At 34.2% G+C, this 13850-nt stretch overlaps 1 protein-coding gene across 7 annotated transcripts in view; it reads right to left on the minus strand.

Moving 5' to 3' along the window:
* The window catches only part of BLTP1 (bridge-like lipid transfer protein family member 1), a 202692-nt gene that overhangs the window by 38882 nt on the left and 149960 nt on the right, over positions 1–13850 (minus strand). For 4 of the 7 annotated variants that reach the window (XM_024977600.2, XM_024977602.2, XM_002694408.5 and 1 more), the window contains 9 exons: positions 13624–13809; positions 11798–11966; positions 10062–10273; positions 8765–8963; positions 5713–5772; positions 3135–3361; positions 2549–2749; positions 2224–2354; positions 826–949 (listed from right to left, as the gene is read on the minus strand). In XM_024977600.2, the coding sequence (XP_024833368.1) occupies positions 826–949; positions 2224–2354; positions 2549–2749; positions 3135–3361; positions 5713–5772; positions 8765–8963; positions 10062–10273; positions 11798–11966; positions 13624–13809 (1509 nt within the window). The remainder of the gene's footprint in view (positions 1–825; positions 950–2223; positions 2355–2548; positions 2750–3134; positions 3362–5712; positions 5773–8764; positions 8964–10061; positions 10274–11797; positions 11967–13623; positions 13810–13850) is intronic. The other 3 variants (XM_024977605.2, XM_024977604.2, XM_024977603.2) reach the window with 1 other exon arrangement.

Genomic DNA, 13850 nt, shown 5'->3' on the forward strand with positions numbered 1-13850 from the left:
ACTGTTTCCACTCTTTCCCCATCTATTTCCCATGAAGTGATGGGACCGGATGCCATGATCTTCGTTTTCTGAATGTTGAGCTTTAAGCCAACTTTTTCACTCTCCACTTTCACTTTCATCAAGAGGCTTTTGAGTTCCTCTTCACTTTCTGCCATAAGGGTGGTGTCATCTGCATATCTGACATTATGGATATTTCTCCGGGAAATCTTGATTCCAGCTTGTGCTTCTTCCAGTCCAGCATTTCTCATGATAAGCAGGGTGACAATATACAGCCTCGACGTACTCCTTTTCCTATTTGGAACCAGTCTGTTGTTCCATGTCCAGTTCTAACTGTTGCTTCCTGACCTGCTTACAAATTTCTCAAGAGGCAGATCAGGTGGTCTGGTATTCCCATCTCTTTCAGGATTTTCCAGTTTATTGTGATCCACACAGTCAAAGGCATAGTCAAAGAAAACACAGTGGCTAAGAGCATAACCTGTAGAATCCCACTGTTTGAGTTTGAATCTTGGCTCCACTGGAATTACTGGCTGTGTAACCTTGGTGAAATTACTTGAGTTCTCTGTGCCTCAGTTTCCTCATCTTTAACATGGGGAAAATATTCAATGATACAAGCTAACACATAGGGTTGTTATAAAGATTTAATGGGTTGTTAAGTGTAAAGTGCTTTAAACAGTGCTTAGTACATAGTAAACATGAGGTATAAAAATCAAGTGTTATCACCAGCAATGGAGAAGGCAAGAGAACAACATAACTCATCATAGCTTTCATAAAATAAAAGCATTTTTTAAATAATATAGTTTAATAAAATCCTCTTTGTTTACTCACTCGCATACTGGACCTCCGTAACTTTTTACGAACATCTCTTCTAATATCATTCACGGCAACAGATTCTAACTGTTGATAACGTTGAATCTCCTGGTTTATAGTTCCTTCACTTGCACCTAATTTTCTGGATGCAAAACAAATATGGCAGTTAGTGTAAACAGTTAACAAAGAAAGAATAAGTTTTACTTGCTCCTTTTTGATTCTTTAACTTATCAGACTATCAAAGATTATGTATGGACAGGCCAAAACTCTTCATAATGTTAATACCCATACCTGGCAAACTGTTAAAAAAAAAAAAAAAAGGAAAAACTGTCTTTAATGTTTTATGAAATGGTTCTTATCTGTTTCTACATCAAGAAGTCTCTTTAATAATCTTACAAAAGCTATGGAACTGCTCTGCAGAATAATATCTGTATGTAAAATTTTATGTATAATTGTAAGTTTCAGAAAAGATTTTAGAGGAAGTATACTTTGCTACAAGTCATTTTTTCCACTGATTACAAAACTCAAACTGTAACATAAGTCAACAAGAAAATATGAATCATTGTAACTGATTTTACAGAAAAGTTTTTAAATAACTTTCACTACATATTGCATACATTTCTGTTAAATCCTTGAATACAAAAAACCCCCACAGATACAGGTGTACCAAAATTAGAAAAGCTGAAGTATGACTACCACCCTGGGGGGAAACAAAATTATGAAGTTTGGCAAGAAGAATATTTAGCCTTTACAGAACAAGTATGATCTAGTCAGTACTATATAGTAAGCAACAGATAAAAAAATTAGTACCACCTACTCCCTGCTCTTGACTTGCCCTAGACTCACTTCAGTTCTAGTGACCTGCTAAAACAGGCAAACAAAAAAAAGTATGAAGTTTGAATTCAGACAAAGACAAGTTCAAATTCTGATTTTTAAATCTCCCTGAGCCAATTTTCTTATCTATAAAGTTTGGATAATGCCATCTAATCTTGCAGAAATGTTGTGAGGATTAAATTGAGATAAGATGCTAGATTCACAATAAGTACTTAATAAATTCTAAACTTGCTTCCTCTCTTCAAACATTCACATTCCAAAAATATTGTTAGCAAAACACTCACACATATATATGTATGTAAAGATACATGTAAATAGACATGTAGAGATGCATATATGCGACATAAAGTCAGTCTTAAAATGCTCAGAAATGGGGAGCTGTGATAAGCACTAATGTTTTCAGCTTTACTACTAATGAATGTATGATCTCACACAAATTACCAAACTTCTCTGGACCTTGGTGATCTCATTTACTTAACTAAAGGGGGTTGTACTAGCTCCAATCCAGTTCCCTTCTCATTTAAAATCTCAGGGTTCTATTATTAGGGAATATTATACTGAATTAAAAATCATTATACATACTTAAGATCATCTATTACTTTGGCCTGTTCATTCAATTCTCGGATATCTACTATACGCTTCATAATTTTTCTTCCTCTAAGTTCTCCTGGCTGGCTACCAGATGCTCCTTGTCTTCTATAATCAACAGCTTCCTGAAAAATCAAAAGCATGTCTGTCAAAAGTAACACCCCCAGGTCACAAAGCAAATCTTATCTTATCACAGAAATAGCACCTTAAATCAAAAGAAGCATGCAGGAATCAAAGCGATCTATGTTAAGTAAGATGATTGGAATTCTCCAGTGATTCAAACCCCTTCATTTTCATAAGGAATCTAGTTGCTACCTACATTTCCCCATGAGTGAGCTCTGCATGCTTTCAAATGGGACTGGCTAGACTGAGGGGAGGCCCACATGTCTGGGTCACATAGATACTCTGCAGGAACAGAATAGCGCTGATGTGGGGGCCTGAGGCCTAGTAGGTGATTTACAAGTCGCTGCCCAAAGGTGAGCTTGTGGCCATCTCCACTTACTGCACTTCCATCTGAACTCTAAACAATAAACAGTAACGTTAACTTTTTAAATAAACTAATACAATTTGTAAAGTTTAAAAATAAAATTAAAAAATAAATAAATAAAATTTTCTTTCCAAGAACAAAACTAATTCATGATACAGTAGTTAAAAGAGGTTGCTTTTATTGTTAATGTGTTATCTGTAGGTTAAGGCACAAGCTGGCTGACAGTCATTATGAAACAAGCAATTCAAAGACAATATTATGAAATACAAAAAAATTATATAAATGTAGGTACAAAGAACCACCACAACCTTTCTTCCTTCACAATTAGCAACTATAATAAGTAACAATGATTTAATAATATCCCTTTCACAGGGTAAAAGCCAGTCTTGAAAAAGTCTAACAGTGTGAATTTACTTACAGTATGGATAGTGGGAGACATAGTGTCAACTTCATCCTCATCGGACAAGTCAGCTATATTCACTGAGTTTAGATCAGCAATGTCATCTATGTCTTCTTCTCCTGTCAGAGTTGTAAGGGTGTTACCCAGAGCATTCAGTCTTTTCCCAATGTTAGGATCCATGTGGACATCAATCCCACACATTTTCCACAATACATTGAGTGTCCAGGTTCCAGCACTACTACTTTCTGTTTAAATAAAGAAGAGGCATTTTTGGTAAGTCTTAAGTATAGAAATTTAAATAATTCTACATTCAAGGAATAAAATGGACGATGGCCCTGTGTAATAACAAATCTCTCTCATAGTTCTGTCAGAAACGTGAGACTATGGGGCTGATTTGCTTGTGATATGGTGTGTAATTACTGCTTCCTCTGTGCAGCACTCTACTTTCCCCAAGTGACCTATTCCCCCCTCCCCAAGCCCCACGTTCATTTGCCTTCCTGTGTCTATAGCAGGATTGGCATGAGCCTCCCTCAGCCAGAATTAATGAGATAATCAGTCTAAGTAAGGGTCAAAGTTGGAAAGCTAAGAATCCTTTCTTAGACTTGAGAAAATATGGTCCCTTTCTAGTAACTGAGGGTGGGGAAATGAGGTTCATGAGCTGTTGGCAGCTGTGTTTCATGCCACGTGTAAGGACGTCAGCAGTAAGAAAATGTGGGCAGCCAGAATGAAGAAAAGACAAGAGCTGGAAAGCGCCCCGGTGACAGCTGCAATCTTATTTCTAGACTAACTTGAATTGACCTGGTTCCTTCTCTTCACTAAGACAGCCACTTTTAAGTTTAACTGTGATCTGCAAATAATTCTTTTGATAAGTTCCTGCTTTTGCTTAAGCTAATTTGAGTGTGTTGTTTTCACTAAAAAGGCAGAGTCCTGACAAAGACTTACGTGCTCTTCCTCCCATTATGTATGTTTACTTCAGTTATCACATTTTTCTTGTAACATTATTGCTGGAAATTTCCTAACCTTTTCAGTTAGTGGGGACTTCAGGCCTTGCTATTTTCTGGGACAATTTACTTAGGATGGGCACTTGGACTATGTTTGGGAGGATAAGAGGGAATAATAAGGAGAAAAGGAAATCTACTAATCTTAATCAGTTTCTACTGCTCCTCAACATCTGAAGAGCTCTTAAATATCTCCTGCTTACCCTAATTTTATACCAGGCAAAATAATAAAAATTTACACTATGCTATTATCTCAGAGACAAGACAGGTTATTACTTCTATAGTATCTCCTAACCAGTTTCCTAGATTTTTCTCCTAATTAACCCATGAAAGTATCCCTTTTTGATACTGCCACCTCTGCTTTCTTGCTCAAAAATATTCAGTTCTTTTCTCATTGTCCACCAGATCAAGTCCAAACTCCTTATTTTGGGATTTAAGATTTTTCCCATCTTATTGTCACATAACTATTCCAGCCAATTTGGACAACGCTAACTAGAACCTGTGTTCTAACAAAACAGGTATTTTTCTCTCTGCCTGAATTTTCCCTATTCATATTTTCCGTTTTTGCCTAAGAAACAATTTTATCCATCTTTCAAGTCCCTGTTTAAATGCTAATTCTTCCATAAAGCTTTCTCTCAATCTCGTATCCTTTGTAATTTAGAAATTTTATCTGCCTCCTATAAATTTCAATAGCAATTGGAATTTTGTATCAATATTTTATTGAGCTTATCACTTATTACAGTTTATAGTTGTACTGCAGAGCCATAACTACCCTGTTAGAATTTAAATTTATAGAGTAGAAAGTGTATCTTATTCATCTTTGTCTTTCCCAAAACATTTTGTAGTTATGTTATACACTGGTCTTGTCTAATTAATTGTTAAATAAATAAAAATATACTAATGGTACATATACACAATGGAGTATTACTCAGCCATTAAAAAGAATACATTTGAATCAGTTCTAATGAGGTGGATGAAACTGGAGCCTATTATACAGAATGAAGTAAGCCAGAAAGAAAAACACCAATACAGTATACTAACGCATATATATGGAATTTAGAAAGATGGTAACAATATCCCTGTATACAAGACAGCAAAAGAGACACTGATGTATAGAACAGTCTTTTGGACTCTGTGGGAGAGGGAGAGGGTGGGATGATTTGGGAGAATGGCATTGAAATACGTATAATATCATATATGGAACGAGTCGCCAGTCCAGGTTCGATGCACGATACTGGATGCTTGGGGCTGGTGCACTGGGATGACCCAGAGGGATGGTATGGGGAGGGAGGAGGAAGGAAGGTTCACGATGGGGAATACATGTATACCTGTGGCGGATTGATTTCGATATTTGGCAAAACCAATACAATATTGTAAAGTTTAAAAATAAAATAAAATAAATAAATAAATAAAAACAAAATAAAATAAATTCTCAAAAAAATATACTAGTTATTGCAAAATAGTTTTTAAAAACTAGGGAATAACAGAATAAGTTTTAGTTAAAAGATCCTCTAATACAAAGGCAGGAAAAATAGATTTAAAAAAAGCAGAATTCTACCTGATACATATAGCAAAAGTAATACCAAATATAAACTTACCAGCAGCTGCCTGTCCTGTAGTCCTGGAACATACTTCATAGGTACCATCTGGAACTACACCTGCACAAAAATCACCCCCAAAATAATCTTTAACAAAATTATGCTTGTGGTTAAATACACTGTAATTTTTCTTTCAAAAATTATTATCTAAATATAAATAGGATTACTAGTCTCTCTAGATTTCAGTTTCTAATCTGGAGAAAGAAAAGGACTACCTTAGATGACTTGCAAAATCTACTTCATATCTCACAATATTTTATTATTGATTTTAAGAATTAAACTCATATACCTGAAATTAACAGAATATAAATCAACTATGCCTCAATAGAGAAAAAGAATGTACCTGCACTTTTACCTTTACATTCAATGTGTGATTTCCTCATCTGTTGGCCAATATCTGGCCAACTCTGAAACTCTAGTTTCTTGATGCTGTGACAATTTGTACCATCATGAGTAAATGGCATTTTGAGACTGCAAACACTTTGAAACTGATTTTTTGATAACTAAGAACTGCCACATCAGTTCACAGACATGATTCTTCAGCCTTGTCTTTTAGTTTGACAAGGACCTTTTTATGAGAATTAAAAAAAAAAAAAGACTGACTACCATGATGTCAGTCTCATAAGATCAGTCTCCTGAGCCCATTGACTTATTCTCAGAATACATCTAACTTTAATTTTGAAGCATTTTCTATTACTTAGCTTTAATCAGATAACTTTAGCTTTTTTTTAGAGGTTAATTAAATCAACAGTTTTAAAAGCAGAGACATACCATCCTTGAAACAATTTTTAAAGAAAATAAAGCCTAAATTGTTTAATAGACTCTCCCCAAATATAGTATTTCTGCAACTCACATTACCTAATTCACCTTTAATGTCATAGTTATAAAACACAGCAAAATAGAAGAAAAACCTAAACAAACCTTGCAAATCTAAACATGCTAGAATGAAAGCAAAATCCTTTGAAAATGGAGAAACATAACTAAGGCTAGTAAATTAAAAAAGGGTAGAAAACATTGAGGACTTCCAATCCAAAGAAATGGAAGAGAATTTTTAAAAGTTAAAAAAAAACTATATAAATTCATAGAATACAGAGCCATGGTGTATTAATAAGGAACATTAGAATTCTTAGGATTAGACCTGAATCCTCAAAGTGAGAAGTAGGAAACCAACTGGGCTCCTTCCCATTGTACTTGTCATCTTTGAGTTGGACCAACCAAAATCCAGGATGGTTGTTTTCTTGCTGTGACAAACAAATGCTGTTATCCAGGTGTTAGCAGAAAGACTGGAATTTTTCAAACTTCTAATAGTTTAGCTTCTCTAAGTACATGTTAACGAAAAGAGTCTAATCTTTACTATTTATTTAAATGGTCCATGGAACACTTCCTACAGATCCTGCTTTCTAATTTTAACTGCATCTCCCCCAAATATTATTACTGAGAGAAAAAATTACAGTGGGTCACCTTTTTTCTAGGGTATGACTTTTAAATGATCTTTGAAAAAAAATCCGACTTTTTATTTCTCTGCCCTAAACTCGACTCTTTAAAAAAAAAAATTATCAGTTACATGCAAGTATACTTATTACTAATAAAAACTACAAAATAGTAAACTACTTGGCAAATTTGAAATTTGGAATTCTTTTTTATCAACAAAACAACTACTCTACTCACCTCCTTTGCCATCCTCCCAAGACACTCAACAATAAACATGTTACAAATACAAGTCATTTGATAACCTCCAAAACTCAAAATAAATTATGATTTTCATAATTATTATAGCATATTAGTGTTCTACTTTGTTGGTATAATGTCCACTGAAGTGCTAAGTTATTGTTTATATTCTTAATATGTTTTTGATATTGAGTCAGACGTATATTTCTTATGCATTTTCCCTTTGTTTAAACTGTTAAGGAAACAGTATTCTTCCTTTGCTTCCAAATATACTTTATCCAATATGACTACAATGATGACAAAATATCACCTTAATAAAAATCAACAGGTTTAAATTTATTTTAAGGGAAAAAAACCACACAAACAAAAGACAGTTATGGTGACTTTTTAAAATATATATAACAGCCATGTAAAATGATTATTTGTAAAGGACGCTAATAAAAGCTATTTTTGGTCTTCTGGGTATTAAGCCTGAGTACTTCGATTGCAAGTCTTCTTAGTAACCTGAAGTATTTCAGAGACATCCTAGTATTTTACCTATTAATTATCTAAATGCAAAGCATTCAAAACCAGGAATTTCACCTAAAATTTTACCAAAATTAAGTACCAAAACTTTAATTTTTTGATATGAAAACATTGGAAAGTCTTCCAAATACCTAAAGAAAACCCACAAATGGAGGGATTTTCTTCCAATGGAGAGAGGGGAAAATTGCTAAATAATAGTATATCATCTTCTGGAAAGTAAGTATTAATTTTGGTCTACAGATTAACTGAGGAATTTTAATTCACAACCTTTAATTCTCAAGTAATTTTTCATTATAAGATTAATGACACTTTATCAAATCTGCTATAATATTTAAAATATTAAAATAAAAACAAACTCCTGTATCTTCAAAATAGCATATTAAACACAGCTTCAGTTATTCCCAACTTTGAGCATTATGGAATCAGAGGAATTCACCCAAATTATACTCTGTATACTACATATTTGGAAGTGTGGATTTACCTATGGCTCAAGTTCCTGATTATCCTGTATTATGTTATAGAATGAACTGGATCTTATACATATATCACTTTCTTTCAAGATTCCCACAGAACAAAGATACTTTACCTGGTCATTCATAAATCAATTACAGCGAAAATCAGGGGGTGAGCAAATGCTATATCATCAATAAAAATATCAAGTTGGTTTACTTACCTAAACTACTGAAAGCTGCAGTTTTTCACAAATATGTTCTGGTATCTTTAATTAGAAACAGTCTTTATTTCACAAAGTCCAATAAAATTTCTATACATGAACATCCTTTAGTTTTACTAATGACATTGGGGTTATTTTTAATTTTTAAAAATTATAAAGCTCATACAGAAAATGAGAGATACTCACAGGCATTCATCACTAGGTCCCCACGAATTTCTGGTTTCCAGTCATCCCATGACGTCTCAAAGCCATCAGCAAAACGGATACAAAAGTTTTTGAAATGTCCTTTACTGACTAGAGATTCTGAAGAACAAGCAGTGATGAGAGTACTTTCAATGGTCAGTACTAAGGCAGAACCAGTGTCAAGATCTCCAGTGTGATTAGACTGCAAAATACATTAAAAAGGTGACAACTTTTTAATACAAAATACAAATACAAAATACAAATACAAAATACAAAAAAAGGTGACAACTTTTAAAGTTTGGAAATCTCCTAGGATTTAGAAGACCCAACATATAGAAAGAGTCAACCTTAGAGAGCTTTGTTAAAAAGCAGCTTAGAAAGATGCTACTTTAAAACATTAAACTGCCCATGTGATATGCACTTGCCATTTAGTTTTTTAAAAACTAAACATGTAAAAGTCTGATTATCTATTTTTTAAAATCTCAGGTCTCTGTTTTAGTTGTGGGGAACATTCATTTTGACAACCATCCCTGCTGTATATAGCTTTCCTGAAATCTGTCCAACATGCTGTATTATCATTTTTCAACTTTTGAAGCACAAACATAACACATACTGCCAATCCTCAACCCAGAAGTTTTCTTAACACTTTCCTGTCAAACAATAACTAGAAGATAAATTCGTTCAACAACTGGTTACAGGTTAAGGTAAATTGTAACAATAAAACACAGACCTCTGTATTTGTTATAATCATAACTTCATAGCATAATAGGGGTTCACAGCTTTTTCTCTTATACAAGTGAGCGTGCAAATATGCATTCCCGAGAACTGTTCTTAAACCATAAAGACTATTTCTGCTTAATCCAGTACACATACCTTGGAAGTTTGTTACCATTAAATATTACAGTTTAAAAGACTTTGGAAATTCCCTACCCTGTTTTAGATGAAGTTACTCAGTATTATATCATATTCTTAAATATGTTAGGTTTCTATTTTATCAACAAGTATATGCCAAAGATGTCTTTGCTAAATACAAAGTAAAAATAAAGATTTATTAGATGGGTGTCAATCTCATTACTGTTATGAGCCACATCAAAATGATTCAGAGAAAGGTCTCATGAGATCCACATTTAATACTCCATGGATGAATAATGTTGGAAGGAATTCAATCTTACTATTTAGTAAACTCAAGTTATAAACTGTTATCCTGAAAATATTTATTGTTATACTCTGTACACACACAAAAAATCATTAGTAGAAATGTTTAGTTCTAAATCTTGGACTATGATTCTATTTTTTATACCTGTGCAGTATTTGTGATAGGCAGGCAAATTCCCAGATCATTCACAGTGAGCTGCAGGAAGAGAGTCCCAAACGCCTGGGCTGACGTTTGCTGGATACCAGGCAGCATATCTACCACTTCCTTCGTAGCCATATGAATATCTTTATGTAAAGCCATTCGTTGTTCATTCCAATTGTCATATGCGGCTTTATAATTCAGCCAAAACAGCACAGCTTTTGATAATTAAGACAGGGCAAAGGAAATATTAAAATCAAAGCTGTAAATCTACATGGCAAGTAAAACTGTATAACTATAAAATCTTGTTGATTAATAAGAATTAGTCCCAGAAAATTGTAAAATTAGAACTAGAAAGAATCTAAGAGGATACAGTCAACCAGACAAATGAAAAAAGCAGAAAGCAGGAAACTGCAAAATGGCAAAACACAGAAGATAATTCAGGTCTAGTCACTCATTTAATGAATTACTTGTGAAATGCCTACTTTATGGTAAGCGCTGGGACGGAATCACAAAGGAAAACAAACATGGTCCCTGACCGTACAAAGCTTTCTGTTACAACTGTTAAAAATTCTTGAAGGAGAGGTATGTAGTACTAGAAGCATACATTTAAAAGTGTGATTTAGAGAGAGGAGTAAAAACAATTTGAGTTTGTAATAAAAATGAAATCTGAGGGTAAATAAACCATCATTTAATGCTATATACAGAGGGGGAGTCTTAAGATAAAGATGAAGAGGTCAGAGAAGTAGAAGGAAAAGCAAGAGTTATGACATGGATACAAGAGTAGAAAGTACTTTTAAGGAATCACTGGAAGCTGACCAGAGGATGGTAAGATGAGAAATGAAAAAAAAAAAAAAAGTGTACCAGATTTAGCAAAACAAAATGTTAGAGGTAGTTTTCTAATGAACTGATCTTATCAACATTCAATGCCCATCACCAGTTTATTTTATGGCTTCATAAATAGTTCTTTATTACTTCTAAAATAACCATTACTATTTGCCCAAGAAACATTAATTAGACCCTATCATGCAGCTTTATTTCTCATCATTTTCCTTTATGAAAGTTGCTGCTATACTTTCTTGGGCCCCTGCTAATATATATTTATATATGTATATTCCTTTTCTTTTTCACTTGGCAAATATTTATTTAGTTCCTAACTACGGAGGTAAAATAGGACAAGCTTGCATTTCCTATCTCCTGAGTAAACTCCTAACTCCAAGTTGAACCTAAAACATTAATTTCTTCTCTGAGAAGCACAGAGAAAGTTAGAGAACTCCCTAGTATATCAGAAGAAAAAAAAAATATATATATATATATTTCAACTCTGCAGTCAACTTTGCTCTCTTTCCACTGAACTGAGAGCTCCTTGAGGGCAGAGTTCCTGTTTTCTGTATGTATATTCCACTTCTATATAGTGAACAATAAATGTTTATAGAATAAATGAATAAAGACACTGCCAAGAATAATGGGTGTAATAGTTACCCAAACCAAAAAACTTAGCATTAAAATTAAAATTCTGAATCAGACATTCCTATAGATTCATGTAAAAAGCAAATAACTTAAAAAGTAAAGTAACTTCAAAAACTGATGAGAATACACAAACTTTTTTTGGATGCTCACATTTCAAATTTAAGAGACATTTACTGTCAAGCATTTACACTGGTAAACTACAGATGACTTTCTCTAGTATTACTAAAACATTTCTAAATCTGACAAAGTAGTATTGATAGATTTCATCTTACCTCTATCAAAGGCCACGGGCTGTGCATACACAATTGGTCGATTCAAGGTAATAAGCACAGCTTCCCTATCTGAAGAACCACTTATTTCTTCTCGCAGGGCATTTCTTAATCCAATTCTAGTTTTAAAATAGGCAACTTGATGAAAATCAGAACCAGCTTCCTCATAAACCTAAGATAAATGAAAAGCTCAATAAAATCAAATAACGGAAATGTTTTAAATGTTCTAATTTTTAAAATTAAAAGTTTTAAACACCATTAATGGTGAAAGTGAAAGTCACTCAGTTGTGTCCAACTCTTTGCGACCCATGGACTATACAGTCCATGGAATTCTCCAGGCCAGAATACTGGAGTGGGTAGCCTTTCCCTTCTCCAGGGGATCTTCCCAACCCAGGGATTGAACCCAGGTCTCCCACATTGCAGGTGGATTCTTGACCAGCTGAGCCACAAGGCAAGCCCAAGAATACTGGAGTGGGTACCTATCCTTTCTCCAGCGGATCTTCCTGACCCAGGAATTGAACCAGGGTCTCCTGCATTGCAGGCGGACTCTTTACCAACTGAGCTATCAGGGAAGCTGGTATTGTTCACCAAAAGAACTACAGTACACTTTTCTTCATTTCATTTGTCAATGATAAATTCCTGATACTCTATACCATAACATTTGAAATTGATATACAATATGAATGGGTATATAAGAAGTAAATAGGAAGTGATACATAAAATCCATACAACAGCTAGGATTAGGTTCATATTCTCAATGGCAAGATAATTAGATCTCTCAAACTGTGCTTCTATTAGAAAAAATTAGTTTTTCTAGAGATGACATGAAATTTTTGTTCATTTATTCCCCCACATAATCTTTAATATAGCCATTCAGTTTTAAAAGTGTGACTGGTATTCTTTTAATCAGGTCTTCAAAGTAAAGAAGGAAAATGATTAAAAATCTACCTAATTTTTAGCAAAACAGAAATTCCTTCATGAGCTATGAAAGCTAAGTTTTTATAAACAGCATCTGATTTACTACTCTATGTGTGTGTGTGTGTGTGTGTGTGTGTGTGTGTTTATATATATGTTTAACTTTACATGTTTAACATTATGGCATACAAAATTTGCCATTATTCAGACAGGAGCTTAGTCACTCATTCGTGTTTGACTCTGTGACCCCACGGACTGTAGGCTGCCAGGCTCCTTTGTCCATGGAGATTTTCCGGGCAGGAATACTGGAGTGGGTTGCCATGCCCTCCTCCAGGGGATCTTCCCAACCCCGGGATCGAACCCAGGTTTCCTGCATTGCAGGCGGGTTCTTTACCATCTGAGCCACCAGGGAAGCCCAGTAACATTTAAAGGATTGACTAATGTTAATACAGGGGGCTTCCTAGATGGCACTAGTGGTAAAAAAAAACCTACCTGGCAAACGCAGGTAATGCAATATTCTTGTCTGGAGAATCCCATGGACAGAGGAGCCTGGTGGGCTACACTCCATAGGGTCACACAGAGTTGGACATGATTGAAGCTACTTAGCATACGTGCAATGTTAATATAGAGTGTTAACAAAACTCTAATTTCAAGAGAAATTATAAGTATTCATGAAGATACTAGATTAAATTTCATGTGATTGTATTTGCCAGAACAATATACTGCCAAAATACTCAAATGAAATGCCAGATAAAATTATAAGGGCCTTCTTTAATGAATTTTCATTAGAATTTACAATCAAATTTTCAGAACTTAAACTAAATACTTTTTAAAGTATAATAATACTTAAAGTAGTTCAAAATGATATGCAGCGTTTAAAAGTCAGTTTTAATATCAACATATTCAGCACTCACCTGATGTTTGACAATCTGTCCTAGAGCCAGATTTAAATCCACTTGGCATTTACCAAACAGTTTCAGATAGCTGCTACTTCCTGGTGAAGCTTTGGTTTGAAGTCTGTTTGAAAGTTCCAGTTCAATCAACCCAGTTTCAAATCGTACAGCTCTCATTGAGGGAGTTGTGGCCGTTACCTGAATACCCTAGTAGTTTATATATGTTTGGAGGAAAAAAATAATCTTAA

Source organism: Bos taurus, chromosome 17 (assembly GCF_002263795.3).
Source record: "Bos taurus isolate L1 Dominette 01449 registration number 42190680 breed Hereford chromosome 17, ARS-UCD2.0, whole genome shotgun sequence".
Lineage (NCBI taxonomy): Eukaryota > Metazoa > Chordata > Mammalia > Artiodactyla > Bovidae > Bos > Bos taurus.